A 26951-nucleotide genomic window follows, 5' to 3' on the forward strand; every position below is an offset into this window, starting at 1 on the left:
TCCTGTTGTATGGCTATTTTCTCCTCTGCTATCACAAAAAAGTCTTAAGAAAAAGCAAAACCGGTAAAGTTTGAAAAGACGTTTTAACAGGTCCTGACAGTCATACAAATAAAAAGTGGATTAATTAAACACTGCATCATTAAACTAAATACAACTACAATAAAGTAGAACTACTTATCCTTTGATGATATATATAGGAACAAAAAGGTAGTATCGTCCCACTTTTTCGACATTTGTGGTGGCATCACAAAAACAGCAAAGCAAAAGCAAAACAGGCAATGTTTTAAATAACATTTTCAAATGTGTGACTGGCATACAAATAATTAAACACAAAACCAATTAAGTGCAACTTCTCATCAATTGAAAACGTCTGACATAATAAAAAATGTGCTGGTAGGTTGGCGACCTTTTGTCATTTTAATGTTGAATGTCGCAGTAGCTTTCATTTTCTGCTATACAAAACAATTCTTACACATTAATCATGTCGTTAATTATTTTAATCGCACCTGCTCCTTTACCTTAACCGTGGATGGTTACCTGAAAGGTTGTTATATGGTCAGTGATCAGGTCATTGTATAAACATACATCAGTGCAAAGATGAGTGAGCAGACTCAGACTGGTGTACTCACTGGTAAATTTCACTTCAAAATAGACCTTAACTGGACTCTAGATAAAACTCTTACCAAGTTTTAGTGAATAAATGACGCACGTTTAAAGGCCTACTGAAACCCACTACTACCGACCACGCAGTCTGATAGTTTATATATCAATGATGAAATCTTAACATCGCAACACATGCCAATACGACCGGGTTAACTTATAAAGTGCAATTTTAAATTTCCCTCGAAACTTCCGGTTGAAAACGTCTATGTATGATGACGTTTGCGCGTGACGTCGATGGTTGAAACGGAAGTATTCAGACACATTGTATCTCAATACAAACAGCTGTTTTCATCGCAAAATTCCACAGTATTCCGAACATCTGTGTTGGTGAATCTTTTGCAATTTGTTTAATGAACAATGGAGACTGCAAAGAAGAAAGCTGTAGGTGGGATCTGTGTATTAGCGGCTGGCTGCAGCAACACAACCAGGAGGACTTTGACTTGGATAGCAGACGCGCTTCCGACGCTAGCCGCCGACCACATCGATGATCGGGTGAAGTCCTTCGTCGCGCCGTCGATCGCTGGAACGCAGGTGAGCACGGGTGTTGATGAGCAGATGAGGGCTGGCGTAGGTGGAGCGCTAATGTTTTTATCATAGCTCTGAGATCCCGTAGCTAAGTTAGCTTCAATGGCGTCGTTAGCAACAGCATTGCTAGGCTTCGACAGGCGGCACAGCATTAACCGTGTAGTTACAGGTCCAGTGTTTGGTTCGGTGTCTCCTGATAGTAGTATTGTTGATATGATATAATCCTTCCAGTCAGGGGCTTATTTCTTTTGTTTCTATCTGCATTTAAGCACGATGCTATCACGTTAGCTCCGTAGCTAAAGTGCTTCACCGATGTATTGTCGTGGAGATAAAAGTCACTGTGAATGTCCATTTCGTGTTCTCGACTCTCATTTTCAAGAAGATATAGTATCCGAGGTGGTTTAAAATACAAATCCGTGATCCACAATAGAAAAAGGAGAAAGTGTGGAATCCAATGAGCCTTTGTACCTAAGTTACGGTCAGAGCGAAAAAAGATGCGTCCTGCACTGCACTCTAGTCCTTCACTCTCACGCTCCTCATCCACAAATCTTACATCCTCGCTCAAATTAATGGGGTAATCGTCGCTTTCTCGGTCCGAATCGCTCTCGCTGCTGGTGTAAACAACGGGGAAATGTGAGGAGCCTTTCAACCTGTGACGTCACGCTACTTCCGGTACAGGCAAGGCTTTTTTTTATCAGCGACCAAAAGTTGCGAACTTTATCGTCGATGTTCTCTACTAAATCCTTTCAGCAAAAATATGGCAATATCGCGAAATGATCAAGTATGACACATAGAATGGATCTGCTATCCCCGTTTAAATAAAAACAATTCATTTCAGTAGGCCTTTAAGTAGAACATTTGAAAAATGCATTTGTATCCAAATAATGGGCTCTTTTTTAAGTTAATTTGAATTATGCAAGCGGGTAATAAATAACCTGTTATTAATCATGATTATTCAAAATTCAAAAGCATGATTGATCTGACTTAAATGGGAACTGCACTTTTTTGGATAGTTGTCTATCATTCACAGTCTTTTTTTCTTTTCATTTTTTTGCATTCTAACTTGTAAATAAACGCTAGTAAAAGTCAGCTAACAATAGAGGTAATCGGATTCTAAAAAAAACATCCAAAAACCTCCATCAACGTTTTATATACATACTGTAAGGTTATACAGTGCACTGCCTATAGTATGTAATGCAGTGGTGGGCCGTCAGGACCAGCAAGGCCTTCTTTGCTGGCCTAACATATTTCATGATCATAAATTGATAAAAGTTAATTTAATTTTTTATTTACTTTCCCTAAATATGTTAAGTATTCATCATGTTCTTTTCATGTCATATTAGGCTCCAGTGTTACTGTTTTTACGTTAGCACTTTTATCCAATCAGAATTCAGCTAGCTTGTTGCCAGCCTTCTGAATCAACAATGTGGCGGTCTGTGCAGTGTAGATTAACGGGGCACATACAGTCGATGGACAGTTGCGATTGCCAATCAGATCACGAGTTGTTGACATGAGGCTTCCCTAGATTGCCACATGTTAAACCGTGGAATGTGACTATAAATTGGATTGGATTGGATACTCACTTGTGACTCATAAGTGAGTATCCAATCACAACCTGTTCAGTGGGCCATTTCTTCTGCACTGATTATTAACACATTTTCCCCTTTGCCGTCACCCTTCTTTGCCATGACTAAACACGGCAAAAAGTCAAAGAAAGAGCAAAAGACACTGCTAGTTTTAAGCCTTTTTTTGACTTTTTGGGCTTTTTTTTTTTTTTTAATTTAGATTGACACTTCAATTGATATATTTATTTATACAACTCAGAATACGACAATTTTTTTTTATGTACCGTATTTTTCTAACCTTAAGGCGCACTGCTGATGTGTAGGTCTATTCAGGGCTATTTTCATAGAAAAAGCTCACCGGATTATAAGGCGCATTACAGGGGAACTGCGCTTTTTTCGGAATTTTACCTATCGTTCACAATCATTATGAAAGACAAGACTACGGATGTATTTTTTTTTTAATGCATTCTAACTCGTAAAAAAAAGTCTGCTTACGGCACTGACAATGAGAGGTCCTTTATTCCGCCCATCAAACGCAATGAAAAAACATCCAAAAAGCGCCAACAATACTCCATTTACATTTCTTGACTTGAACCAAGTATTAGTGATATTGTTATTATAAGCGCTAATGCAGACAAGCGGCGCCGTGATCACGAGTTTGCATGCCAATAATGACATTATCAATTGATCTGCTGCTTCCTTGTTTCCTTGCTAGTCAAACTTTATTCTAGATCACAAATCATGCCTCTCACCTTGATAGTAGAAGGACGAGAACGTATTCCGTCAAGTTGGTACACTTTGACAGCCAATTTAGAACCGGGAATGGCAAGAACGAAAGAATGAATAGACGCTTGTTTGTACCACCTTTTGTTTGGGAGGATTAAGAGTCATTTTTCATCTAAAACGGGTATATAACAAAATTCTATCAGTCGGCAGCCAAATGACAGCACACATTGTACAGTAAGTGATGTTTTATTGTTTGTTGAATCTTATAAAAGTAAAATAAAAATACGTAAATATTAAATATTATACATATATACTTACATCATGTATATGAAACCTTAACGGAGGTTTTTGGATGTTTTAAGCAAACTTTTGATCACATTTATTTACTATTTAGAATGCATAAAAAAATACATCCATTGTCATATGGGGACGGCGTGGCGAAGTTGGTAGAGTGGCTGTGCCAGCAATCGGAGGGTTGCTGGTTACTGGGGTTCAATCCCCACCTTCTACCATCCTAGTCACGTCCGTTGTGTCCTTGGGCAAGACACTTCACCCTTGCTCCTGATGGCTGCTGGTTAGCGCCTTGCATGGCAGCTCCCGCCATCAGTGTGTGAATGTGTGTGTGTGAATGGGTGAATGTGGAAATACTGTCAAAGCGCTTTGAGTACCTTGAAGGTAGAAAAGCGCTATACAAGTATAACCCATTTATTATCATTTATATCTTTCCTAATAAATGTGAACGATAGGCAAAATTCCAAAAAAAAGTGCATTTCTACTTTTAAAGGGTCATATTATGACTTTTTTTCAACATTTAAAACACTTCCTTGTGGTCTACATAACATGTAATAGTGGTTCTTTGGTCAAACGCTGCACTTTGATTATGTTTTACAGACCATCTTCAAGCCACTTCCTGACCGTCTCTTCAGTTTTTGGCCGTTTTGTGGGCGGTCTTATTTACGAGGCTCCACTTCGACACTGTCTTCTCCCCGTCATCACTGTTGTGGCGGTAGTTTTTAGCGCTTCCATAGCAAGTCTACTGACTGATATGGGTTAGAATTATATGCTACTTTTTATTACAAATGGCAACAGCGGAGGGTAAATGCCTCACAACAAGAGGATAGAGAAAATGGAGCCTATTGACTATGACCACAATGGCAGATGCGCGCACATTTTCGGGACTTATGCAGATCCCAAATACACATCAGCACATACCAAATAGGTAAGAAAAGTTGGTTTTGCATAATTTTGCGAAGCAAAACGCCAGATAATGTCTCATACTAGCTGCCTTTTTAGGCTCCTTATACACTGTTGGCGTTAACGCACTTTTTGTGTCTTTTTACACATTGAAATCAGAAAGGACACGCATTTCCGGAAGTCCGTGTGTCCCCGAGAGGCATATTATTTATTTTTAGTTTTTTAACAACCCTGCCTTCTCTGTTTCTAAACTCCGGTTTGCTTGTTTTTTGTTTTTTTATCGATTATCGCTTTCCGTCGATGTTTTGTTTTGTTTATATTTGCAGGGTCAAGTTTTCATCCCCGTTTATTGCATTTTCATTGGTCAACTTCAAAGTACCGTAATTTCCGGACTATAAGCCGCACCTGATTATAAGCCGCACCAGCTAAATTTAGGGGAAAATACAGATTGCTCCATATATAAGCCGCACCCGACTATAAGCCGCAGGGTTTTGATGTGTAATTACCGTAGTATATAGGGGTTCCTGCTACCACGGAGGGGATTGTCGGGACAGAGATGACTGTTTGGGAACGCAAAGCGTCCCATTTATTAACAATAAATCTTTCAATCATTCAATCAAACTTTCACATCTTTGACATGGCGAACAGCATTCGTGCAGAGTACAAATAATACAACGGTGCAAAGTAATACAAAGTGCTCGCCTGTACGTTATCAAAATAACCAGCCTACCGGTATATGAAAAGTCAGTCTTTAATCATTGTGTCATCGTCTTCCTCCTGCATACTAAAACCACCGAAATCCTCTTCGTCGGTGTCGGAGAAGAACAGGCCGTAAATAAGCCGCACCGTTGTATAAGCCGCAGGGACCAGAACGAGGGGAAAAAGTAGCGGCTTATAGTCCGGAAATTACGGTAATGAACTTTCCTGTCCAATTTCTTACATTTTGATTCGTCGAAAGTTTTATCAATCACAAATACCGCATTTCCGGTATTAGGACTCCCGCGTGTTATTGTTTTCGTCATGGCGAGCAATAAACCCAAGAAGCCAAGCTTCAATGAAAAGTGGCTTCAGGAGCTACTTTTCAGCAAATGGCTCACTTATAAGGATGAAAAGATGTTTTGCACGCCATGTAAACGGGCTAATAAAAAGAACACCTTTACGACCGGGTGCACTGATTTTCAAAGATCCAGCCTCACCAGGCACCAAGAAACATCATGTTACACCTTTCCTGCTTGTCAGCTCGCAGACCGTGGTCGAGGAGCGCAGGGGAGACGTTCCCTCCAGGGCCGATATATTGTCGGTGATAACACTCTCCACTCTCCGGCAGTGGGTCCCTACAGTTCCGCTTTTGGGTCGGAATGACGAGGCCGTCGATTTGTTACAACTTTTTATTTATGTTTTCCACAAATCTATTAACACTCCTGAACATGCTAACACTCCCTCTCCTAACTTGCCCACTCACTTACACACGTCACTCTCCCCACGTACTGCCATTCTTAAAGGGGAACACACAGCTTATGGCCATCACGGAGCCAGAGATGAAATGCTCGAGGCATTGCGTGCCACTGTATTAAATGACATTGAAAGTAACTTGCCAAATTCTAAGTTTGTTGGCATTATTTGCCATGAAAGTGTAGATGTGGCGGTTTTTAAACGACTGATGATCCACATACAGGTGAGAATAATCAATTCAATTTGTCATATGCATGTATGCCCTGGCACACCATTATCATCATTTCATGACCGAAGCAAAAAACGTTTTACACTTTTATACTGAAATAAATACACCTACAACTTATTAAATGAAAATATAGCAAAAAATACCGGCAGCGGTAAAGTTTAGATCCATGAAGGAAAGAAGAAATGAATGTTTATAACTGAATAAAGTTACATATGCAAAAAAATGTGTTTTCTTTTGTATTATTTTTTTTAATGAATTAAGTAACGTTTATGACAACCTTTTTCCAAAACACAATATAGAATATAAGATATAACAGGATAATGCATATATTTATCATTTGTTTTCAAAACGGTTACAGAAAAGTGGGACCCCAAAAAATGACTGTGGGACCCCATTTTTTTGACTAGATAGGGTCCCTGGGACACCATTTTGAAAATTCCAAGCGCCAACACTGCTTATACATACATCATAACATTACCCGTATGTTGAAGCACAGTATGCCTGACTACGGTAGCCGTAATGCTCCGCATTCCATCAAACCAAAGTCGTATTAAAATATCTTGAGAGATTTTTGAGCACCGTGTATAATGTTCTCGATTCGCAATAAAACATCAAAGTTTTGGCTTTGCTTGCTTACGGGTCCTTGCTAGCGTTATTTATTGGACAGGTTTCAATCTGCAGACCACACGTATCTCTTCTGCACGACTGTCATCTACTGGTCACACTTATCCTTACACCATGTATTAAATAAAATTGCTTCGAGGTCGGTAAGCACAATTGCATTAATACGTACATTAGGTGCACCGGGTTATGTCAATTTTTGAGAAAATTAAAGGATTTTAAGTGTGCCTTATATTCCCAAAAATATGATATGTATCATTTTAGGCTTTTTAATTTGTGTGTGCATCTCTTCCTGTTTAGTCCTTCCTTTACAAACGGCAACAACGTGGACTCGTCCGGCTGCTTCTTAGCTGACACGGGGACGATGAACTACTTTCCGGTAGGCATTGTGGAAGACGACAGCCAATCTCTGACGTACGGCGATGTTTCCGAGCAAAACTACGAGCAATGTAGTGAGGTGTAGTAAAGACACTGTGCTACATCCTGTAGTACATAATCATTTTGGAACCTTTTGAATGTGGTTTACATTTGATGTACATTCATGTAATTTATCGATGTTGTACTTCATATTTATATTACGAGTCATTTCACACCAAATCTGTGGTTTTCTGTCTTTTTTTTCCTCCATTCTGTAAAGTAAACTGTCTTTATGTACAGTAGCAGACATTGAATAAGATAATGTACAAAAATCTACAAAAAAAGTCCACACTTAAGTGCAGTGGAAATACAAGCAGGTGTGTTGTGTCTTCACTTTTTCTCTTGGCATTTCTCTCCTTTGTCATACTCATTGGAACTAGTGTGAAGAATCGTCTCCAGTGGAGAAAAGTGGGAGATGTGTGTCCTCTGTGGGGCGGAAGAAACAAACATGAGTGAGCACAATAACAGACTTTTAAGATGCTGTGCAACGTCTGAAGAATAGAGTCACGTTATAGTAGCATTTATGGCGGCTGTCAAACGATTGTTGATCATTCTGTAGTTCACAGGCAGAGTTGATCAGAAACTGATTACATTTTGAATGTATTAATTTATTTGTTTATAATATTTTCATTATGGGTAATTAAATAAGCTGCACAACACTAACTATTGTTTTATGACATAATATACTGTAACATTTTTAATAACATGTTATTTTAATGCGGGTGTTTTTGCGTTTCTTCCACATCTTTACTATATTTATTAAAAATGTTTTTGGGGTTACTAAGACAAGACATGCATAATTGTATTTATTTGATTAAAATGCTTAAAGTTTCCAAATAGTGTTTTTGGGAAAAGTTGTGTATGCAACGTAGTATGTCCGCCATCTTTGTGGAGGTTTTTTTTTTGTGATGCCACAGTTCTTCAACATGCAGGTTTAAATAGTTTGAGTTTAATTTTAAGAAACAAAATATCAATGACTAAACTGAACTGTTTTGGAATGATAGCACAATGAAAAAATAAAATATTCACTGCAACATGTTGGCCAACTTTGTGGAATGTGTAGCGGCAGGCCTTTTTTTCTGTCATTTTTCTTTTAATGTATCAAATACTTTGGGTTAACCTTAAGCCTCAGACCTAATTGTTTTAAATTATGACGTGATTATATAGTTTTTCAGGGTGTCCTGACTGCCATCTTTGTGGAGTATGTTGCTGCAAGACTCTTTGATTTGGTTGAAGTATTTATTTTACATTTTATCATTAACTCCTAAACCTAATTGTTTGGAAGTTTGTGACATAATGTAGTGTTTTTATAGCCAAATATAATGTTATGGGCAGCAGGTCGGCTATCTTTGTGGCGTGTATACAGTAGATCGCTTGTGTTCCAACACGTGACTTCTTCCTTGAACTAAAGAAAAATTGGTGGTCAACCAAGCCAAGATGGCTGTTTTTACTATTTGAGTACGTAAGGGGCCCCGATCTTCCCGCAAAAAGCAGATACGAACAAAAAAAATCTAATTATGCAATGGACTACAGCCCTATAATTTAGCAAAAAAGATTTGTCGAGTGACAATAAAGATTATCAGTCCGTTTCCAGACATGTATCTTGTGCTCCAGACGACAAAACAGATGGAAACTTGGAAAAGCATGGAGGTCTACAACTTCATTTTGTGGGACTGGGTCAAGGAAATCGGTATCAACACTCTCCTGGATAAATATACATTGTTTTTGCTCTGGTAAGGTTGCATTTCATGATTTAACTTTGCATCTACAGCCGTGTTTGTTATTGTGGTTGCACCCGCCGTTTGTGAGAACGCATGTTTGTCTCCGTCTTTATCTAAATATACCTGTAGATCAAATCAAATCAAATCAACTTTATTTATAAAGCACATTTAAAATTTACCACAGGGGTAGTCAAAGTGCTGTACAATGGGCAGGTTAAAAGATAATACGAGAACCGAGCAAACACAACACAACACAAACAGAACACGATAAAAAATAAATAAATAAAACATAAAAACAGGTTCACAGCAGTTGTATTATGGGGCGGCATTGCAGGATGGATATCACTCAGTGTTAAAAGCCATGGAATAAAAGTATGTTTTTAAGAGAGATTTAAAAACAGGAAGAGAGGAGGCTTGTCTAACACTAAGAGGTAGGTCGTTCCAGAGCTTGGGAGCAGCAGTGGCGAAAGCTCTGTCACCTCTAAGCTTCAGCCTTGTGTCAGGGACCGTCAGTAGCAGCTGATAGATGTCAACATTGTGTATGTGCTGCCTTTGGTAAAAGCTTGACTCTTTTAGGTTTTGGTCACATTGGCTTTCTGTTATTTGCTCATGTGTTTTAAGAAACACAAATAATGTCAAGATAATACTTCTACGGGAAATAATAATCGTTAAAAGTATATCAAACAAACCTTTAACGAAGTGATCACTGCAAACTTGTGCATTCTTCGACTCTGCTCCCTTGGACTGGAGTGTGCGCCACTTTTTTCGTTGTCGTTTTGTAAAATCTTGCGCTCTTTTGCCCTTTTTGATTACCTCTCGGGGAACTCTGAAGAAAGGTTTATTCTTTTTGCGAGTCGAACGGTTCGTACAGCCGAAAACAAAGCAATTATTGGGCATTTTTCTTCGAGAAAGGCTAAATGGCGCCTAGTAGGGTTGTACGGTATACCGGTATTAGTATAGTACCACGATACTAATGAATCATATTCGGTACTACACCGCCTCTGAAAAGTACCGGTCCACCACCCCAAACCCCAAATTTGTGGTATCATCCAAAACTAATGTAAAGTATCAAACAACAGAAGAATAGGTGATTATTACATTTTAACAGAAGTGTAGATTGAACATGTTCAAAGAGAAAGTGAGCAGATATTAACAGTAAATGAACAAGTAGATTAATAATTCATTTTCTACCACTTGTCCTTCATAATTTTGACAAAATAATAGAATGGAAAATGACTAAATATGTTACTGCATATTTCAGCAGCTAAATTAGGAGCCTTTGTTTGCTTACTTACTACTAAAAGACAAGTTGTCTTGTATGTTCACTATTTTTTTAAGGACAAACTTGCAATAAGAAACATATGTTTAATGTACCGTAACATTTGTTGTTAAAATAAAGCCAACAATGCAATTTTTTGTGGTCCCCTTTATTTAGAAAAGTATGGAAATAATTTTGGTACCGGTACCAAAATATTGGTATCGGGACAACACTAGCACCTAGTACCCATTGAGAACAGACGCTGGCTTGACCACCACGCGTGTTCAATGACCACCAAGCATTTGCGGGCATCGACAAATGAAGTTATTAACAGTGCATTTTGAATTTGCAATATACAAACGTCTCTTACCCTCTGGTGATGCTTGTATAGCTGACCCACACTCAGAACCAAAAGAAAGAGGAGAACGCTGAGACTGAGCGCCATTGATATGTTGTAGAAAGGACTCGTTGACTCAATTAGATGACCTGTGATTTGTTTAAGGAGAATACAAATAAAATAAATACATTAAATCAAAATTGAGTTTAATTGAATAAAATAATTTGATTTATTCTAATTTAATTGAAATTACCATGCTGAGGAGTGATGCGATGTGTTACGTTTCCCAGAAGGCCTTCTTCACTGTAAAAGCGACACACCCATTCTCCAACACCCTCATCGTTCCCGTTTGTCATATAAAGAGTCTTTCCTTCCTGGATGGCTTCAACCAATGGTGTGCCGCTGGGGGCAAAGGTCACGTGAACCCACTGGTAACGGGCGACCTCGCTGGTGTCCGTCAGCTGACATGTCAGTGCCACTGTTTTCCTCCATGAGACGCTGCGGCCAACTATGCACACATGCATAAGCGTTAATCAATACATAAATATTATGAATGATTCATAAAAAGATGCGATAATTCACCTTTAGCGACGACGAGCTGCATCCTTCGAGACAGGCTTTGTCCTCCAACCACACCTGCACATCTGTAAATCCCCTCATCTTCAAGACTGACATTTCCCAGCCGGGCCGACTGGTCCCAAGCAGGTTTGAAAGCTGGCAATGAAGACAAAAAGGAAGGAGGAAGAGGACCAGAAGGTTTGTGCCAGCTGGTCTCAGAAGGGATTAGTCCAGGGGAGAAGACACAAGGGAGGGTGGCTGCACATCCCACAGCTGCGTACATCTGTACATCATCTCTAGATGGATGGATGATTCCTGCAGGGAAAGAAGGGAAACTGTAAAAACGAATATTTTATTGGAAAAAACTAAAGTTTCTGTCACCTTTCACGGTTAAATCTGCAGATGCTCGGCCCACCAAGCCCTGGTGGACCACCACGCAAGTCCACTTTCCTGTCAGGGTCACGCTGGCCGTTTCCTCCACAGTCCACTGAGCCGCTTTAGGGTTCTCTCCACTTGTAGACACAAATGTGCTGTTGTTCAGTCTCCACTGCACGTTGGCACCCACAGGCTGAGGTGACACATCACAGCGCATGGAAACCTTTATCCCGGCCACAGGGGACACCGACGAGAAAGACACTGTAAAGAAAGAATATCATTCATTGTCTGTTTCTAGCCTTTAAAAAAGTATATTCATACATTTTTATACTTGCTGCTGTTCATAATTCTTGTACAGCTTCTTTAAAAAATGCTACAAAAATCAGTAACAATAAAAATATAGCCATTTTTTTTATAATTTGTGAAACATTTATGTAATTTATTGGTATTTTTATTATTTTATTTACATCATAATATATACATTTTTACAAGTTAATCTGTTTAATAATTACATAAAATTTATTTATATACAATTTGGGGTTTTTTTACACATAAAAAAATAAAATCGTTTTAAAGAGCAAGTTCTTTTTGTTCGTGTTGTTGTTTAATTGATTTGCATTTGTTATTATTTTATTTACTTCATATAAATATAGTAAATGGAGTAAAAATATTTCATAAAATATAGCTGCATATTTGTAATTGTAGATTTATGTCTTTTTGAATTCCAGTTCCCGCTGTCGCTATGAATTCTGCCTATTAACAAGAAAAATAAGAAATAATCTGTAAAATATTTTTGTTTTTTGTTGTTCTTTTTTTTACATTTTCAAAAGTAATTTTGAAAGTTGTTGGTTTTTTTGTATTTTTTTTTATTTAATTGCATTGGTTATTATTTTATTTACTTTATAGTATATTATTTTTAAGATATTTATAATAAATATAGTAAAGAGTACAAATATTTAGTAAAATATGTACATATTTGTAATTGTAGATGTATGTCTTTTTGAATTCCAGTTCTTGCTGTCCCTATGAATTCTGCCTATTAACAAGAAAAATAAGAAATAATCTGTCAAATATTGTTGTTTTTTTGTTCTTTTTATTACATTTTCAAAAGTTATTTTGAAAGTTATTTTTTTGTATTTAGTTTTATTTAATTGCATTGGTTATTTTCTTTTCTTTATATTATATTATTTTTAAGATATTTAAAATAAATAGAGTAAATAGAGTAAAAATATATAGTAAATTATTTACGTATTTGTAATTGTAAATTTTTTACGTTTTGAATTCCAATTCCCGCTGTCCCTATGAATTCTGCCTATTAACAAGAAAAATAAGAAATAATCTGTAAAATATTGTTGGTTTTTTTCACATTTTCAAAAGTAATTTTTTTTATTTGTATTTTGTTGTTTGAATTAATTGCATGTATTATTATTGTATTTACTTTATATTTTATTATTTGTAAGATATTTAAAATAAATATAGCAAATAAAAATTATTAGTGAAATATGTACATATATTTTTGACTTTTTGAATTCCAGTTCCCGCTGTCCCTATGAATTCTGCATAGCAACAAGGAAAATAAGAAATAATCTGTCAAATATTGTTGGGTTGTTTTGTACATGTTGTATATTAATTTTGCATGTTTTTCTTTTTTTATTGATTAAAATGTTTTGGTAGTTTTTTTCAGGCCATTAGTCCATAAAAAGCGTAAAAAAACGAATAAAATACATGATAAGTAAAACAATAAATGATATAAAGAATAATTGCTACTATTTGAATAGTTCTACCTGTGATGACTCTCAGCCTAACCGAGCGTGTCATGGACTGTCCGCCGCTGTTGAACGTGCACACAAACATGCCGCCGTCGTCCTCCCTGACGTTGTTGATGTGCAGACTGCAGTCGCCTCTGTCTAACTGGGGGTGAGGGCATTGCACACGCTGGGCTCCTCTCTGCAGCCATTTGGAGCCCCAGAACTGCATCCCGCTCTTCTCCTGTCTCCACACGGTACTGTGGACGGAGAGGTGCACAACACAATGGATGAAACCCACGATTCATTGCAAGGGGCTTCTTCCACACCAAACTAATCCAAGCATGCCTCTGCCCGGGCCTTCTCCAAACGGATACCACAAAATGTGTTAAAAGCTGAACAATAAGACTTTTATTGAATAAAGACAATTGTCTTATACCCTTGGTTGGGTTTCCTCCATGTGATGGCTGGAGATGAAGCGTTGCAAACACACGGGAGTACAACTTTGGAGTTGGACTCAGCAAACACCTCCTGTACTTCATGGCGACCCTCTAGGACAACAATGAGCAATTCTAAATGTACAACTTAATTTAAAATAATTAAAATGTAAATTACCTGTCATAGACCATGATATCAAGCCGAATACTAAACACTCCAACAGCATTTCTTCTCGACTGAAGGCCAAATGTATTCGGTGACGTTGAGTGATAAAATGTGTAATATATGCCGACAAACGGGGGCGGGGTCTTTGGTTGTTGCTCATCTGTTGTGTGTGTCAGCTTGGAAACTGTAAGCGAGGAGGAGACCCGGCCACATCCTCCCACGGATTCTCTCTCTCTCGTTCTCTCCACACGTAAACACACCGTGTCAACGTAAAGACCACTAACAGAAAGTGCAAAATGTTGCAAAATAGCGTAACTATTTCACACCTGAAGTGAAATGGTTAACGCGCATCAGCGTCAATGCCGGTCAGTCGTCTTTCACACCTATATTGACGTCATCACCAGTAAACGCCGAATAGAAGCATGCATGCATCTTGTACAAACAGTCCCGCTGTTGTCCATAAATGTGCTTACAATGTGGATTTAAAGCTAGAATGTTAGGCCTCAAAAGTTAAATAAAACTTGTTTTTTGTAGCATTAACGGCCAGACTACAACATGTAATGATAACCATAGAACAGGAAATAAAATGTACTGCAACCTTGGCTGCTTATTGCCACTGTCTTCAATGCGGCAGTAGTTGTACTTTATTTTAGTTTTATTAAACAGTGGTTAGCTTCTGCGCTGCAAATTATTAGCCACACCTTTTATTTCTAGAAATGTCCCTAGTTTTAAGAGCTATTTATTAATATTTAGTTATTAACTTTACATCATACTCCTAATTTTAGCATGGATAATTGTATTGTGTCTATTCTACAAAACCCAAAACCAGTGAAGTTAGCACGTTGCGTAAATGGTAAATAAAAACAGAATACAATGATTTGCAGATCATTTTCAACCTACATTCAATTGAATAGACTGCAAAGACAAGATACTTAATGTTCAAACTGGAAAACTTTGTTATTTTTGGCAAATATTAGCTCATTAGGAATTTGATGCCTGCAACATGTTTCAAAAAAGCTGGCACAAGTGGCAAAAAAGACTGGGAAAGTTGAGGAATGTTCGTCAAACACTTATTTGGAACATCCCACAGGTGAACAGGCTAATTGGGAACAGGTGGGTGTCATGATTGGGTATAAAAGCAGCTTCCATGAAATGCTCAGTCATTCACAAACAAGGATGGGGCGAGGGTCACCACGTTGTCAACAAATACGTGAGTAAATCGTCGAACAGTTTAAGAACAACATTTCTCAACGAGCTTTTGCAAGAAATTTAGGAATTTCACCATCTACGGTCCGAAATAGCATCAAAAGGTTCAGAGAATCTGGAGAAATCACTGCATGTCAGCGGCAAGGCCGAAAACCAACATTGAATGCCTGTGACCTTTGATCCCTCAGGCGGTACTGCATCAAAAAGCGACAGACGTGTGTAAAGGATATCACCACATGGGCTCAGGAACACTTCAGAAAACCACTGTCAGTAACTACAGTTCATCGCTACAATAATAATAATAAAATAATACTAAAAGGTACATACAGGTTTTGGAGCAACATATGTTGCCATCCAAGCAACGTTATCATGGACGCCCCTGCTTATTTCAGCAAGACAATGCCAAGCCACGTGTTACAACAGAGTGGCTTCGTAGTAAAAGAGTGCAGGTACTAGACTGGCCTGCCTGTAGTCCAGACCTGTCTCCCATTGAAAATGTGTGGCGCATTATGAAGCCTAAAATACCACAATGGAGACCCCCGGACTGTTGAACAACTTAAGCTGTACATCAAGCAAGAATGGCAAAGAATTCCACCTGAAAAGCTTCAAAAATTGTTCTCCTCAGTTCCAAAACATTTACTGAGTGTTGTTAAAAGGAAAGGCCATGTAACACAGTGGTAAAAATGCTTTTTTGCAATGTGTTGCTGCCATTAAATTCTAAGTTAATGATTATTTGCAAAAAAAATGTAGTTTCTCAGTTCGAACATTAAATATCTTGTCTTTGCCGTCTTTTAAATTTAAAATAAGTGGAAAAGGATTTGCAAATCATTGTATTCTGTTTTTATTGACGATTTACACAACGTGCCAACTTCACTGGTTTTGGGTTTTGTAGAATGTATACTGCAACATTGGCTGCTTATTGCCACTGCATTTAGTTTGGCTCACCATTAAGGTGTCTTCAATGCGGCAGTAGTTTTACTTTATTTTTATTTTCGTTAAACAGTGGTTAGCTTCTGCGCTGCAAATTATTAACCACACATTTTAGTTTTAGGAGCTATTCACTTGTATTTAGTCATTGACTATACAACATACTCATAATTTTAGCATAAATAATTATATTTTGCCTATTCTAGTTTAAACATGTGAACATTCAGAAAACATCTATTCAAAAAATATATTTCTGTTTTCCCCACGTAGAAAATCTTGTTTAAAGATTCTGCAACATCCCATGGATGCTTAAATTAGGAATTGCAAATTGAATAATACTTGTTTTCAGAATAAAATATATATTTATGTGTTAAAAATCCTTCTAATTTCCAGATGTACAAATCTTAATTTAGGATTTTTTATCAAGTAAAATTAACACGCTGCATGGACAGATAATTTCACTAGTTTTTAGTATTTTTTTCCTTAAAATGTTGTCTTATTATCTTATATTTTGTCAGCTTTTTGCAGTGTGCATTGCAGTTGAGTATGTTCAAATCCATTAAAACAATGTTTTTACCGTTAATAAAGGTACAGATTAATTCACTTGCTTATTCAAAGTTTAAAATATTTGGATACCTGATTAAGCTATTTGACTAAGCAACTACAATATTGAACATGTTGTTAAATGAAAACATTTCTAAACTGAGCTTTATCATCATCATCGGTGGAGGTGTACCTAATGCAAATAAATATGCGTCACTCATCCCAGGGGGGGTCTCCTTCTTGCACCGTTCAAGTGGAAATTTAAAAGACCCCTCACATGGAAAAAGATGAGTTTTGAACGTGCCTATTTTTTCGCAGATGATTAATATTCAAATGAGTGAATGTTCCACTGACAGTTCCTGGCAGAGAATGCAGCATATATTTGGTCATGTCAGTATATACTGTATATATATATATATATATATATATATATATATATATATATATATATATATATATATATATATATATATATATATATATATATATATATATATATATATATATATATATATATATATATATCCAATACTACTTTATTACCTGCAATGAATGCACATCATTTGTTATTTTAAATGTGTTTTATGATTATCACTGTGGAAAATGTATTAGCAATGATAATCAACAGATAGTTTTAATGGAGTAAATTACTCATCCACTGCCCACTGCTAGGAGAATGTACTCCTTCATTGGGGTTTGTCTTATTGTATTTCCACCCAAAGAGAACATTCGTCATAATTCAAAAATATCAATATGTATGCGGCGCTTCTTACTTTGAAAATATTCCACTGAGGTTTGCGTGCGTGCGTGCGTGCGCGCGCGCGCGCGCGACCATTGTCGTTCTGGGGACATTTGAAAGTCACTTTTAAAGATAAATATAAAAGTAAGAGGAAAAACGTAGAAAATGTTGACCTGTTGAATGGATTCATTCATTATAGGTGATTTTCATAGATAATTAATTGGTATAAAAATGACAAAATATTCAGGAGAGTATGTTTGTCGTACGTAGTCTGTTTACGTTTCCTCTACATCCGGGGAATAAAGTTGCCGCAGCGCAATGCATTATGGGACAGTGTGTAAAGATGGCGGCACCTTGGCACCCTCTGTGACCATGTTAAATTGTCAATAAGTGGACATTTCCGATGTCACTTTGACGTGTAATTATTGAAACTAAATATTCATCTGTTTTTTGACTACTAAGAGGCAGAAAGAGGTAAATGTTTGGCAAAAAGACTATAAGCTAATGTCGTGTGCGAGCTAAAGCTGGGTCAGTGTTACGCTGAATAACCTACAGTCAGACTACACTAGAGTATTTTAGAACAATTATATTAATGTGTATACATTTTTAAACATGTGTTTTGCCGTAGATGTTTGGGAGTTTTCTGCGAGCTGGAGCCTCCTTGTGTCGGTCTACAGGAGTTTTCGTGGACTCAGCAAGGACCTTCACCACCGGTTAGTATGAAACCATTGAAGATTAGAATGAGCATTTCACCTTTGTAATTACTGCTCCATCTGCATCATTTGTTAAATGATCATAATAATCTACAGCAGGGGTGTCAAAGTCATTTTTGCTCAGGGGCCACATGGAGGAACATCTATTCCCAAGCGGGCCGCACTGGTAAAATCATGGCAGGATAACTTAAAAATAAAGATAACTTAAGATTTTTGTTTTGTTTAATATTAGACCAATAACATTCTGAAAATGTAAAAATCATAATTTTTTTTTTACACGTACACGTTGCAGTTAATTGTATTCTATCTTCATTAGTTGTTATTTATACTTTCTGAATTAATTACGTGATGATAAGAGATGTCCAATAATGGCTTTTTTGCCGATATCCGATATTCCGATATTGTCCAACTCTTAATTACCGATTCCGTTATCAACCGATACCGATATATACAGTCGTGGAATTAACACATTATTATGCCTAATTTTGTTGTGATGCCCCGCTGGATTGTCAGAGACATTTTAAAACAAGCTATTAGTGCACTTTTGTGCATGATGTCACTAAGATGACATATCAAAACAACACTATATTAAAGTGCAATTTTTGTACACAACTTAACTACAATGGTTTAAAACAAATAAAGTGCACTTTTGTGCATGATGTCACACAAGATATGTCAATAACTGTCAAATAAAAATTAGCTGCATAACAGGAAATCAAATAGTGTATGTCCTTTGCTATGTGGTAGGTTACTGCGGACGTTATTAAATTCTGTTGTTGACTAATTTTTTCACATGGTGTTGATGTGGAAATGGTTGCTTGGGCATTTTGTGGGTATGGCACCGAACGGAGATGTTGACATGCAGAGTTTCAAGCACTCTTCATTCTCTAGCGGGTGACTTTTCAAATGATGCTACAAATTAGCAGTAGGTGCTACTTTTTGTAACAACGCTTTTGCCGCATACTTGTTCAACATCTTCCCGCTTGAAGCCAAACCAACCCCAGACGATGGACCCCGTGCTGTTTTTCTTAGGAATTAATTCTTCCTTCATTTGTTACCAGGTTCGCACCTTCTTTCTCTCGTATTACCACTCGCACCACTCCGCTAGCATCACAGCTAATGTTACCCATGCTGCTACCTCTCTGCTCAGCGAAGGCGTATGACGCGACAGTATGTGACGTATGTAAGAAGGTGCGCTTGTTTTGTCTCTGTGAGAAGGAGATACAAGAAAGAGGGAAAAAAGCCTGTAGTGTAATGCCCGCAGCTAAAAGCAACTGCATGAGAACGTATACTTGAATATAACGATATAGTCATTTTCTATATCGTACAGGGACAAACCCGCGATATATCGAGTATATTCGATTAATCGCCCAGCCCTAATTTGGGCTCATTTATCAAACGTGAAGTAAGAAGGGTATACATTTTATTTCAGAATATTTATGCGCGCCCAGAAAATGTGTCCCCAGTCATAAGTACAACACGAAATGCACAGATTATCAATTTGTATACTATCACTAATAAGCAGTAGAAGTAAGTAGTGTCCAAACACAGAAGTGTTACCTCTATCCTAACATAGCTCCACGCCCTCTGAAGTCATGCGTGTGGTAGGGGACACAAACAATTGCTCTGGTGACATCCAGTGGACACATTTAGAAACAGCAGTTTCTATCATTTAAAAATTTTAGCTCATTTTTATTCTTAGCAAACTCATCTTGTGGGCCGCAGGAAACCTGTTGGCGGGCCTGATTCGGCCCGTGGGCCGTACCTTTGACACCCCTGATCTACAGTCTTCAATTGTAGCTATTGAGTAATTTGCTATTTCGGCTCAATAACAATTGCATTATTAGCCAACTGAACATCTAATGCTGACATTTGCAGGTACAAGCTGCCTCATAAGGATGCACGCCATCCCTAAGCCTAAAGTGGTGGACAGATGGAATGAGAAAAGGAGCATGTTTGGAGTGTATGACAATATAGGAATCCTAGGTAAGTGCTTTAAATGTGTGTGGTAATGGTACGTTACTAGACGTTCTAGTTCTGCATCTGGACCCACTGTTTGTATGTCAAACTCTGACCTGTTGTGTTAGAAATTGCAACGGTTTACAAACGAGTCAAGTCTTTTGAATGGCTCTTTCAAGTGAACGATGGGAACCAATTTCCAGGTGGGAGCCGTTCGTTTTGGAGACGATTTTAAACACTTACAAATTCAGAGTGACAATTTCCAGTGATGGGCAAGCTACTTGGAAAATGTAGCAAGCTGAGCTACAAGTTACTCTTGCTTAAATGTAGCTAAGCTACAGGGGAAGCTATCCCTAGAGAATTGTAGCAAGCTACACTACAAGCTACGTGGCAAAAATAGCTTGCTACATCAAAGCTACATTATATAAATATATAACTTAATGTCCAACTTTCCTCCAAACAAGAAAAATACTCAGTTTGATTGTTTATCATATAAACACTAGCTAGAAACATGCCCTTTGTCTGGCTTTTTAACATTTATTTTACATTGCGTACCATGAGAGAATAACACAGGAAACAAATTTAAATAAAAGTTAGTGAAACAATAATAATAATAAATAAACACCATAATATATACTCAATTGTAGACTTTTCAGCACAGGATAAATTACTGTAACAGAAACCACAGTGGCATAATGACAACCTGGCCAAAAGAAAAAAACATTGGTCTCACAAAAGAGTCATTAAAAGGGAACTTTAGTTTTTTTGGAATTTTGCCAATCGTTCACAGTCATTATGAAAGACATGACGGATTGATTTTTTTCCCAATGCATTTTAACTTGTAAATAAAAGTCTGCTCTCAACGGAGCTAATGGGAGGTCCTCTAATCCGCCCATAAAACTTAATAAATAACTATTCAAAAAGCGCCAACAATACTCTACAATTTGTGACTTGAATATTAATCAAATATAAGTGATATTGTTACTATAAGCACTAACGCAGAAAAAACTATTTATAGCGGCGATGTGATTGATCACCAGTTTATGTATGCTGCTGTGTTTACATCATTGAGCAGTCAGCGGTTTCCTTACTTCCTTGATCGTGGAAGTTTATTCTAGATCATAAATCATGCATCTCACCTGGATAGAAGAAGGCTGAGGACGTGATCCGACAAGTTGGTACACTTCGACATCCAATTTAGACTCGGAAATGCAGAGAAGGACTCAAAAAGACGCTTGGCTCCACCTCCTTTTTTACGTGAGGATTATCAGTCATTCTTCATCAAATCTAGAATATAACAAGATTCTTGTAACCGGCATCCTCATGACAGCAGACTTTGTACAGTAAGTGTCGTTTTATTATGTTTGTTGGCTGTCATAAAGTCTGCAGTGAGTAATAATCAGTGATGTTGTTAAAAAAGAGCAAACGTTGTGATGCGTCTTTGAAATGAATGTGCCCCGTATGCTTAAAATGATCAAAACATGTAAGTATAAAATGTTATTACATTACATGTATACTAACATGTATATAAAACCTTAATGGAGGTGTTTGTATGTTTTAAGGGCTTTATAGGCAGAAGAAAGCGACTAACAGTCTCCATTGTAAGTGGACTTCTGATCGCATTTGTTTAATATTTAGAATGCATTTAAAAAATCCATCCATCGTCATGTCTTTCATAATGATTGTAAACAATAGGCATAGTTCCAAAAAAAAGTGCACTTCCCTTTTAACAAACTACATTTTTACATGAATGGAAATCAATAAAACTGAACATATTTAAAGTAAACATATTTTCCTGACTGTGGAATGAAATTCCTCCCCAACTTCTACATTTTAAGTTCTTATATAGGTAATAATGTAAATGTAACTGAGAGTGTACATGTGGAATCAAATGGACCCAATAAGTGACCATTACAATGAATTAATTGTCATTTAGCAGGACACACCCTACATTCACCTCTGGAGGTCCCCACACCCCACTGTATGTATTTATTTTAGTCTGCCTTCTCTTTGACCCAACCCCAACCATTTTCTCTACCTACAGTAAATAAAAACAGCGACTATCTATAGATTGACATAAAATCAATGACTTGTGTGTTGTTTGGGAACAGTTGATAATAGTTATGTGCAGTAAAACTTTGAACGCAACTCACCTTAATGTGTGTTCTTAAATGTGTATTCCATGTCGAGAGCAGTTTTGGTTTGGTCTTACAAGGTAGACAACTACAAATTAATGTTTTGGGCATTGTTATATCCAAACACATACATTTGCCTGTGGCCAAGTAGACGCGTTGTGGGTTCCTGGACATCGTCCTCATCTTTAAAAGAAAAATCCACTAGGTTTTTTTGTTTTTTTTAAATCACCCGCTTGAATATTCTCTCTTCTCTTCTCCGACTCCCTTGTCGTCATTTGGGATGTGTGTGTTAGTTGTGATTTCACTTCCTAGTTCAATGACCCGCCCTATCTAGCCGCTGATTGGCCTGTCCGTAATGTTTTGCCCTCACTTAACCAATTGTGACTCATCATAACAAACCAACCAATCACCATGGATTTTTTTCCCTGGATTTTTTTATACCCTGCCTTGGATCTTTGCAGTCCACTTTTCTCTTTCTCTTTTCCCTCTCTCTTCTTTAGTAGTTTGTAGCTTTGTAGCTAAGCTACATGGGTCTACAAATAGCTGAGCTGCGGAAATCGCTACTCGTTTAAAAAGTATTGAAGTTAAGCTACGTAGCTCTGCTACATGTAACGAGCTACTGCCCAACACTGGCAAATTGCCCACTCCGCACATGCATGCCACCCGACTGGCAACTGGACTAGAAAATGAGTCAAAAGTTAAAGAAAACTATTAATTACCTTTTTTTTCACACATATATTCATCTATGGTAGTACAATTTTGTACTAACATTTTTATTATGTCCTAAATGTTATTTTAGTTGTATTGATAGTTTTATATCAATTCATGCATTGTATTATTACTTATTGTTTATTTTTTTCTATATTGTTAAAATGCTACACATTTTTTTATCAATCAATCAATGTTTATTTATATAGCCCTAAATCACAAGTGTCTCAAAGGGTTGCACAAGCCACAACGACATCCTCGGTACAGAGCCCACATAAGGGCAAGTAAAACTCACCCCAGTGGGACGTCGATGTGAATGACTATGAGAAACCTTGGAGAGGACCGCATATGTGGGTAACCCCCCCCCCCCCCCCCCCCTCCTCTAGGGGAGACTGAAAGCAATGGATGTCGAGTGGGTCTGACATAATATTGTGAAAGTCCAGTCCATAGTGGATCCAACACATCAGCGAAAGTCCAGTCCACAGTGGATCCAACACAACAGTGAGAGTCCAGTCCATAGTGGGGCCAGCCGCTTTATGTGAAGGAAAATTCAAACAGGTGATGTCACTGCCAAAACATGGACATCTGACACTTTTATGGAATGAAAACGCAACAAAAAGTAAAATTATAGCCAATATTTCAGAATAATTCCTAACAATAAAATAGTTATGTAAATACAATTATTTTGATCTACATCTAATTGTATAAATAGTTGGGCTGGACAATTAAGCAAATTTTAATTTCGATTTCGATTATGGTGTCTCACAAGTCTGAAAATACAATAATAAGGGGGTGGAAAAAAGATTAATGGGCCGTGTAACATGCATGCAAATTCCGGAGCTTGTGACAGTGAACTGGATGAGGGCGAATGAGTGAAAAAAGCTCCGAAACTAAAGCTAGAAAGAACAATCTGTACCCACACAACACATCTCATCTGCTTGAGTTGTTGTGAACGACATCATCGATGTACAAACAGTGGTCGCAACTTAAAGGCGCTTTCTTTTTATTTTATTTTTTTTAGTCTCAAGTGAGTCGCCTCTTTACTCGTCAGGCTGAGAACAGCAGCGCAGCACACTTTTTCCCTTCACAATAATAGCGCGGTGTGCCACACCCGGTCTGACTGCGCTAACTAAATAAAGGTTTCAAAAAAGTACTTGGCACAAGCATAATGTACTTAAAGCACTTATTGATACATTTACAAAATGATTATGCTTTGACCTAAAATACTGGTCAAAATTGTCCAAAGATGTATTGCACCAGTAAATGTGAGGATTTTTGCATTTACCGTATTTTTCGGACTATAAGTCGCAGTTTTTTTCATAGTTTGGCCGGGGGTGCGACTTATACTCAGGAGCGACTTATGTGTGAAATTATTAACACATTACCGTAAAATATCAAATAATATTATTTAGCTCATTCACGTAAGAGGCTAGACCAGTGGTTGTTAACCTTGTTGGAGGAACCGAACCCCACCAGTTTCATATGCGCATTCATTGAACCCTTCTTTAGTGAAAAATTTATTTTTTCAAATTCAAGACAAAGTTATGTTTTTTTTACAGGTGCACAAAATGAACCGTGCATGAACCACAACAATTTACACACCTGCAAGTCAGATGGAAAATTAGAGGGAACATTGTTTGGGGGTATCCATAATACGCCGATAGGGAGAAGTTTTTATTTACACGATGAGTCGGGTGTGTCTTGATCTCCGCGGCGGAGGCTCCGCCGAACCCCTGAGGCCGACTCACCGAACCCCTAGGGTTCGATCGAACCCAGGTTAAGAACCACTAGACTAGACGTATAAGATTTCATGGGATTTAGCGATTAGGAGTGACAGATTGTTTGGTAAACGTATAGCATGTTCTATATGTTATAGTTATTTGAATGACTCTTACCATAATATGTTACGTTAACATACCAGGCACGTTCTCAGTTGGTTATTTATGCCTCATATAACGTACACTTATTCAGCCTGTTGTTCACTATTCTTTATTTATTTTAAATTGCCTTTCAAATGTCTATTCTTGGTGTTAGATTTTATCAAATAAATTTCCCCCAAAAATGCGACTTATACTCCAGTGCGACTTATGTTTTTTTCCTTCTTTATTATGCATTTTCGGCCGGTGCGACTTATACTCCGGAGCGACTTATACTCCGAAAAATACGGTAATTAAACATTTTTTCAATTTTATTTTACACAAAAAACACACACTCTATGGTAGTAAAGTAAATGTAAAAGATTTTTTTAAAAATGAAAATGGAAAAACTGAATTTTAAAATTGCTATTTTTATTTAAATTTATTATTTCAATTATTATTTTACTTGTTGTGGTTTATTCGTTACTAATTTATATCCAAGGTTTTTTTTTAAACTAATTTTTAAGTTGAGTTTTGGTGGTACAATAAATACTCATGTTTTGAAATTAATGAATAATCCTGTAATTAATTATGATATCAATCAAAAATAATTGTGATTATTATTTTTGCCATAATCATCCAGCCCTAATAAATAGTGTTTCCTTGATTAATAATGAAAAAAAAAAAACTATAATAACGAGCCAGTCTTCTGAACGGCTCTTTGAAAGGAACATAACAGTTCCTCAAGATCCCGTTCTTTTCGAGGAGCCATAAATCCCATCTCTATTGTGTGTCTGCAGGGGATTTTAAAGCCCACCCCAAAGACCTCTACATCGGTCCCTGCTGGCTGAAGGCGTTCAAAGGCAACGAGCTGCAGCGCCTCATTAGGAAGAAGAAGATGGTGGGAGACAGGATGATGACTCTGGATAGACACAACTTGGAAAAGAGGATCAAATTCCTATACAGACGTTTCAACCGTACTGGAAAACATCGCTAAGATGCCACAAACCAATCCGACCAGTTTGTCTTTGTTTTTTTACTTTAAATATGCATTTAAGTAAAACTGGTGTTGACAAGGAGACATTACTTGTGTTGTTGTTTTCTTACATGTTATCACGGTTTAGTTTTCACATTTTAGCAGAATATATATTGCAGAATAACACTTGTGAAAAATTCTACAAATCTGTAAAAAGGTCTGATTTTAAAACAAAACACAGGTGAAACTCAAAAAATTTGAATATCGGGCAAAAGGCCACCCATGTCAGCAATTCAACTTCAAATGTGACATATGCTGAGCCTTTAATTGTTCTTACCGTAATTTGATGATCATGGCTTTATTTTCATGACTATTTACATTGTAGATTGTCACTGGATGCATCAAAACTATGAATGAACGCATGTAACACACTTAACAAAAAAAGGTGAAATAACTGAAAACATATTTTATATTCTAGTTTCTTCAAAATAGCCACCCTTTGCTCGGATTACTGCTTTGCACACTCTTGGCATTCTCTCGATGAGCTTCAAGAGGTAGTCACCTGAAATGGTTTTCACTTCACAGGGACAAGCGGTAGAAAATGGATGGATGGAAGGTGTGCTTGAAGCTCATCCAGAGAATGCCAAGGGTGTGCAAAGCAGTAATCTGAGCAAAGGGTGGCTATTTTGAAGAAACTAGAATATAAAACATGTTTTCAGTTATTACACCTTTTTTTGTTAAGTACATACAGTAACTCCACATGTGTTCATTCATAGTTTTGATGCCTTCAGTGACAATCTACAATGTAAATACCGTATTTTTCAGAGTATAAATCGCTGGAGTATAATAAAGAATAGTGAACAACAGTCTGAATAAGTGTACGTTATATGAGGCATAAATAACCAACTGAGAATATGCCTGGTATGTTAACGTAACATATTATGGTAAGAGTTATTTAAATAACTATAACATATAGAACATGCTATACGTTTACCAAACAATCTGTCACTCCTAATCGCTAAATCCCATGAAATCTTATACGTCTAGTCTCTTACGTGAATGAGCTAAATAATATTATTTGATATTTTACGGTAATGTGTTAATAATTTCACACAAGTCGCTCTGAGTATAAGTCGCACCGCCGGCCGGCCAAACTATGAAAAAAAACTGCGACTTATAGTCCGAAAAATACGGTAGTCA

General features: G+C 37.2%; 3 protein-coding genes across 6 annotated transcripts in view; 2 read left to right on the top strand and 1 right to left on the bottom strand.

Moving 5' to 3' along the window:
* Nucleotides 1-8448, top strand: part of plekhg6 (pleckstrin homology domain containing, family G (with RhoGef domain) member 6) — a 36356-nt gene extending 27908 nt beyond the window's left edge. The window contains exon 14 of one of the 3 annotated variants that reach the window (XM_062063803.1): nt 7276-8447. In XM_062063803.1, the coding sequence (XP_061919787.1) occupies nt 7276-7438 (163 nt within the window). In that variant the 3' untranslated portion in view covers nt 7439-8447. Of the gene's footprint in view, nt 1-4370; nt 5065-7275 lie in introns of those variants that run through there. The other 2 variants (XM_062063802.1, XM_062063801.1) reach the window with 2 other exon arrangements.
* Nucleotides 5958-17536, bottom strand: LOC133660366 (hemicentin-2-like). Its single transcript, XM_062063804.1, has 9 exons — nt 17439-17536; nt 14002-14268; nt 13826-13937; nt 13426-13646; nt 11648-11902; nt 11291-11581; nt 10962-11216; nt 10742-10857; nt 5958-7818 (listed from the first exon to the last, which is right to left on the bottom strand). Exons 2-9 carry the CDS (start codon nt 14147-14149, stop codon nt 7723-7725), a joined length of 1494 nt encoding a protein of 497 aa, XP_061919788.1. The 5' UTR covers nt 14150-14268; nt 17439-17536; the 3' UTR covers nt 5958-7722.
* On the top strand, nt 15102-25856 carry mrpl51 (mitochondrial ribosomal protein L51). Of its 2 annotated transcripts, none has more exons than XM_062063805.1 (4): nt 15102-15199; nt 18033-18117; nt 19996-20103; nt 25576-25856. In XM_062063805.1, exons 1-4 carry the CDS (start codon nt 15137-15139, stop codon nt 25770-25772), a joined length of 453 nt encoding a protein of 150 aa, XP_061919789.1. In that variant the 5' UTR covers nt 15102-15136; the 3' UTR covers nt 25773-25856. The 2 variants fall into 2 exon arrangements, with proteins under 2 accessions (XP_061919789.1, XP_061919790.1); XM_062063806.1 differs by lacking the exon at nt 15102-15199 and adding an exon at nt 17712-17878.
* Nucleotides 25857-26951: the final 1095 nt, after the last annotated feature.

The sequence above is a fragment of the Entelurus aequoreus genome, linkage group LG11 (genome assembly GCF_033978785.1).
Source record: "Entelurus aequoreus isolate RoL-2023_Sb linkage group LG11, RoL_Eaeq_v1.1, whole genome shotgun sequence".
Lineage (NCBI taxonomy): Eukaryota > Metazoa > Chordata > Actinopteri > Syngnathiformes > Syngnathidae > Entelurus > Entelurus aequoreus.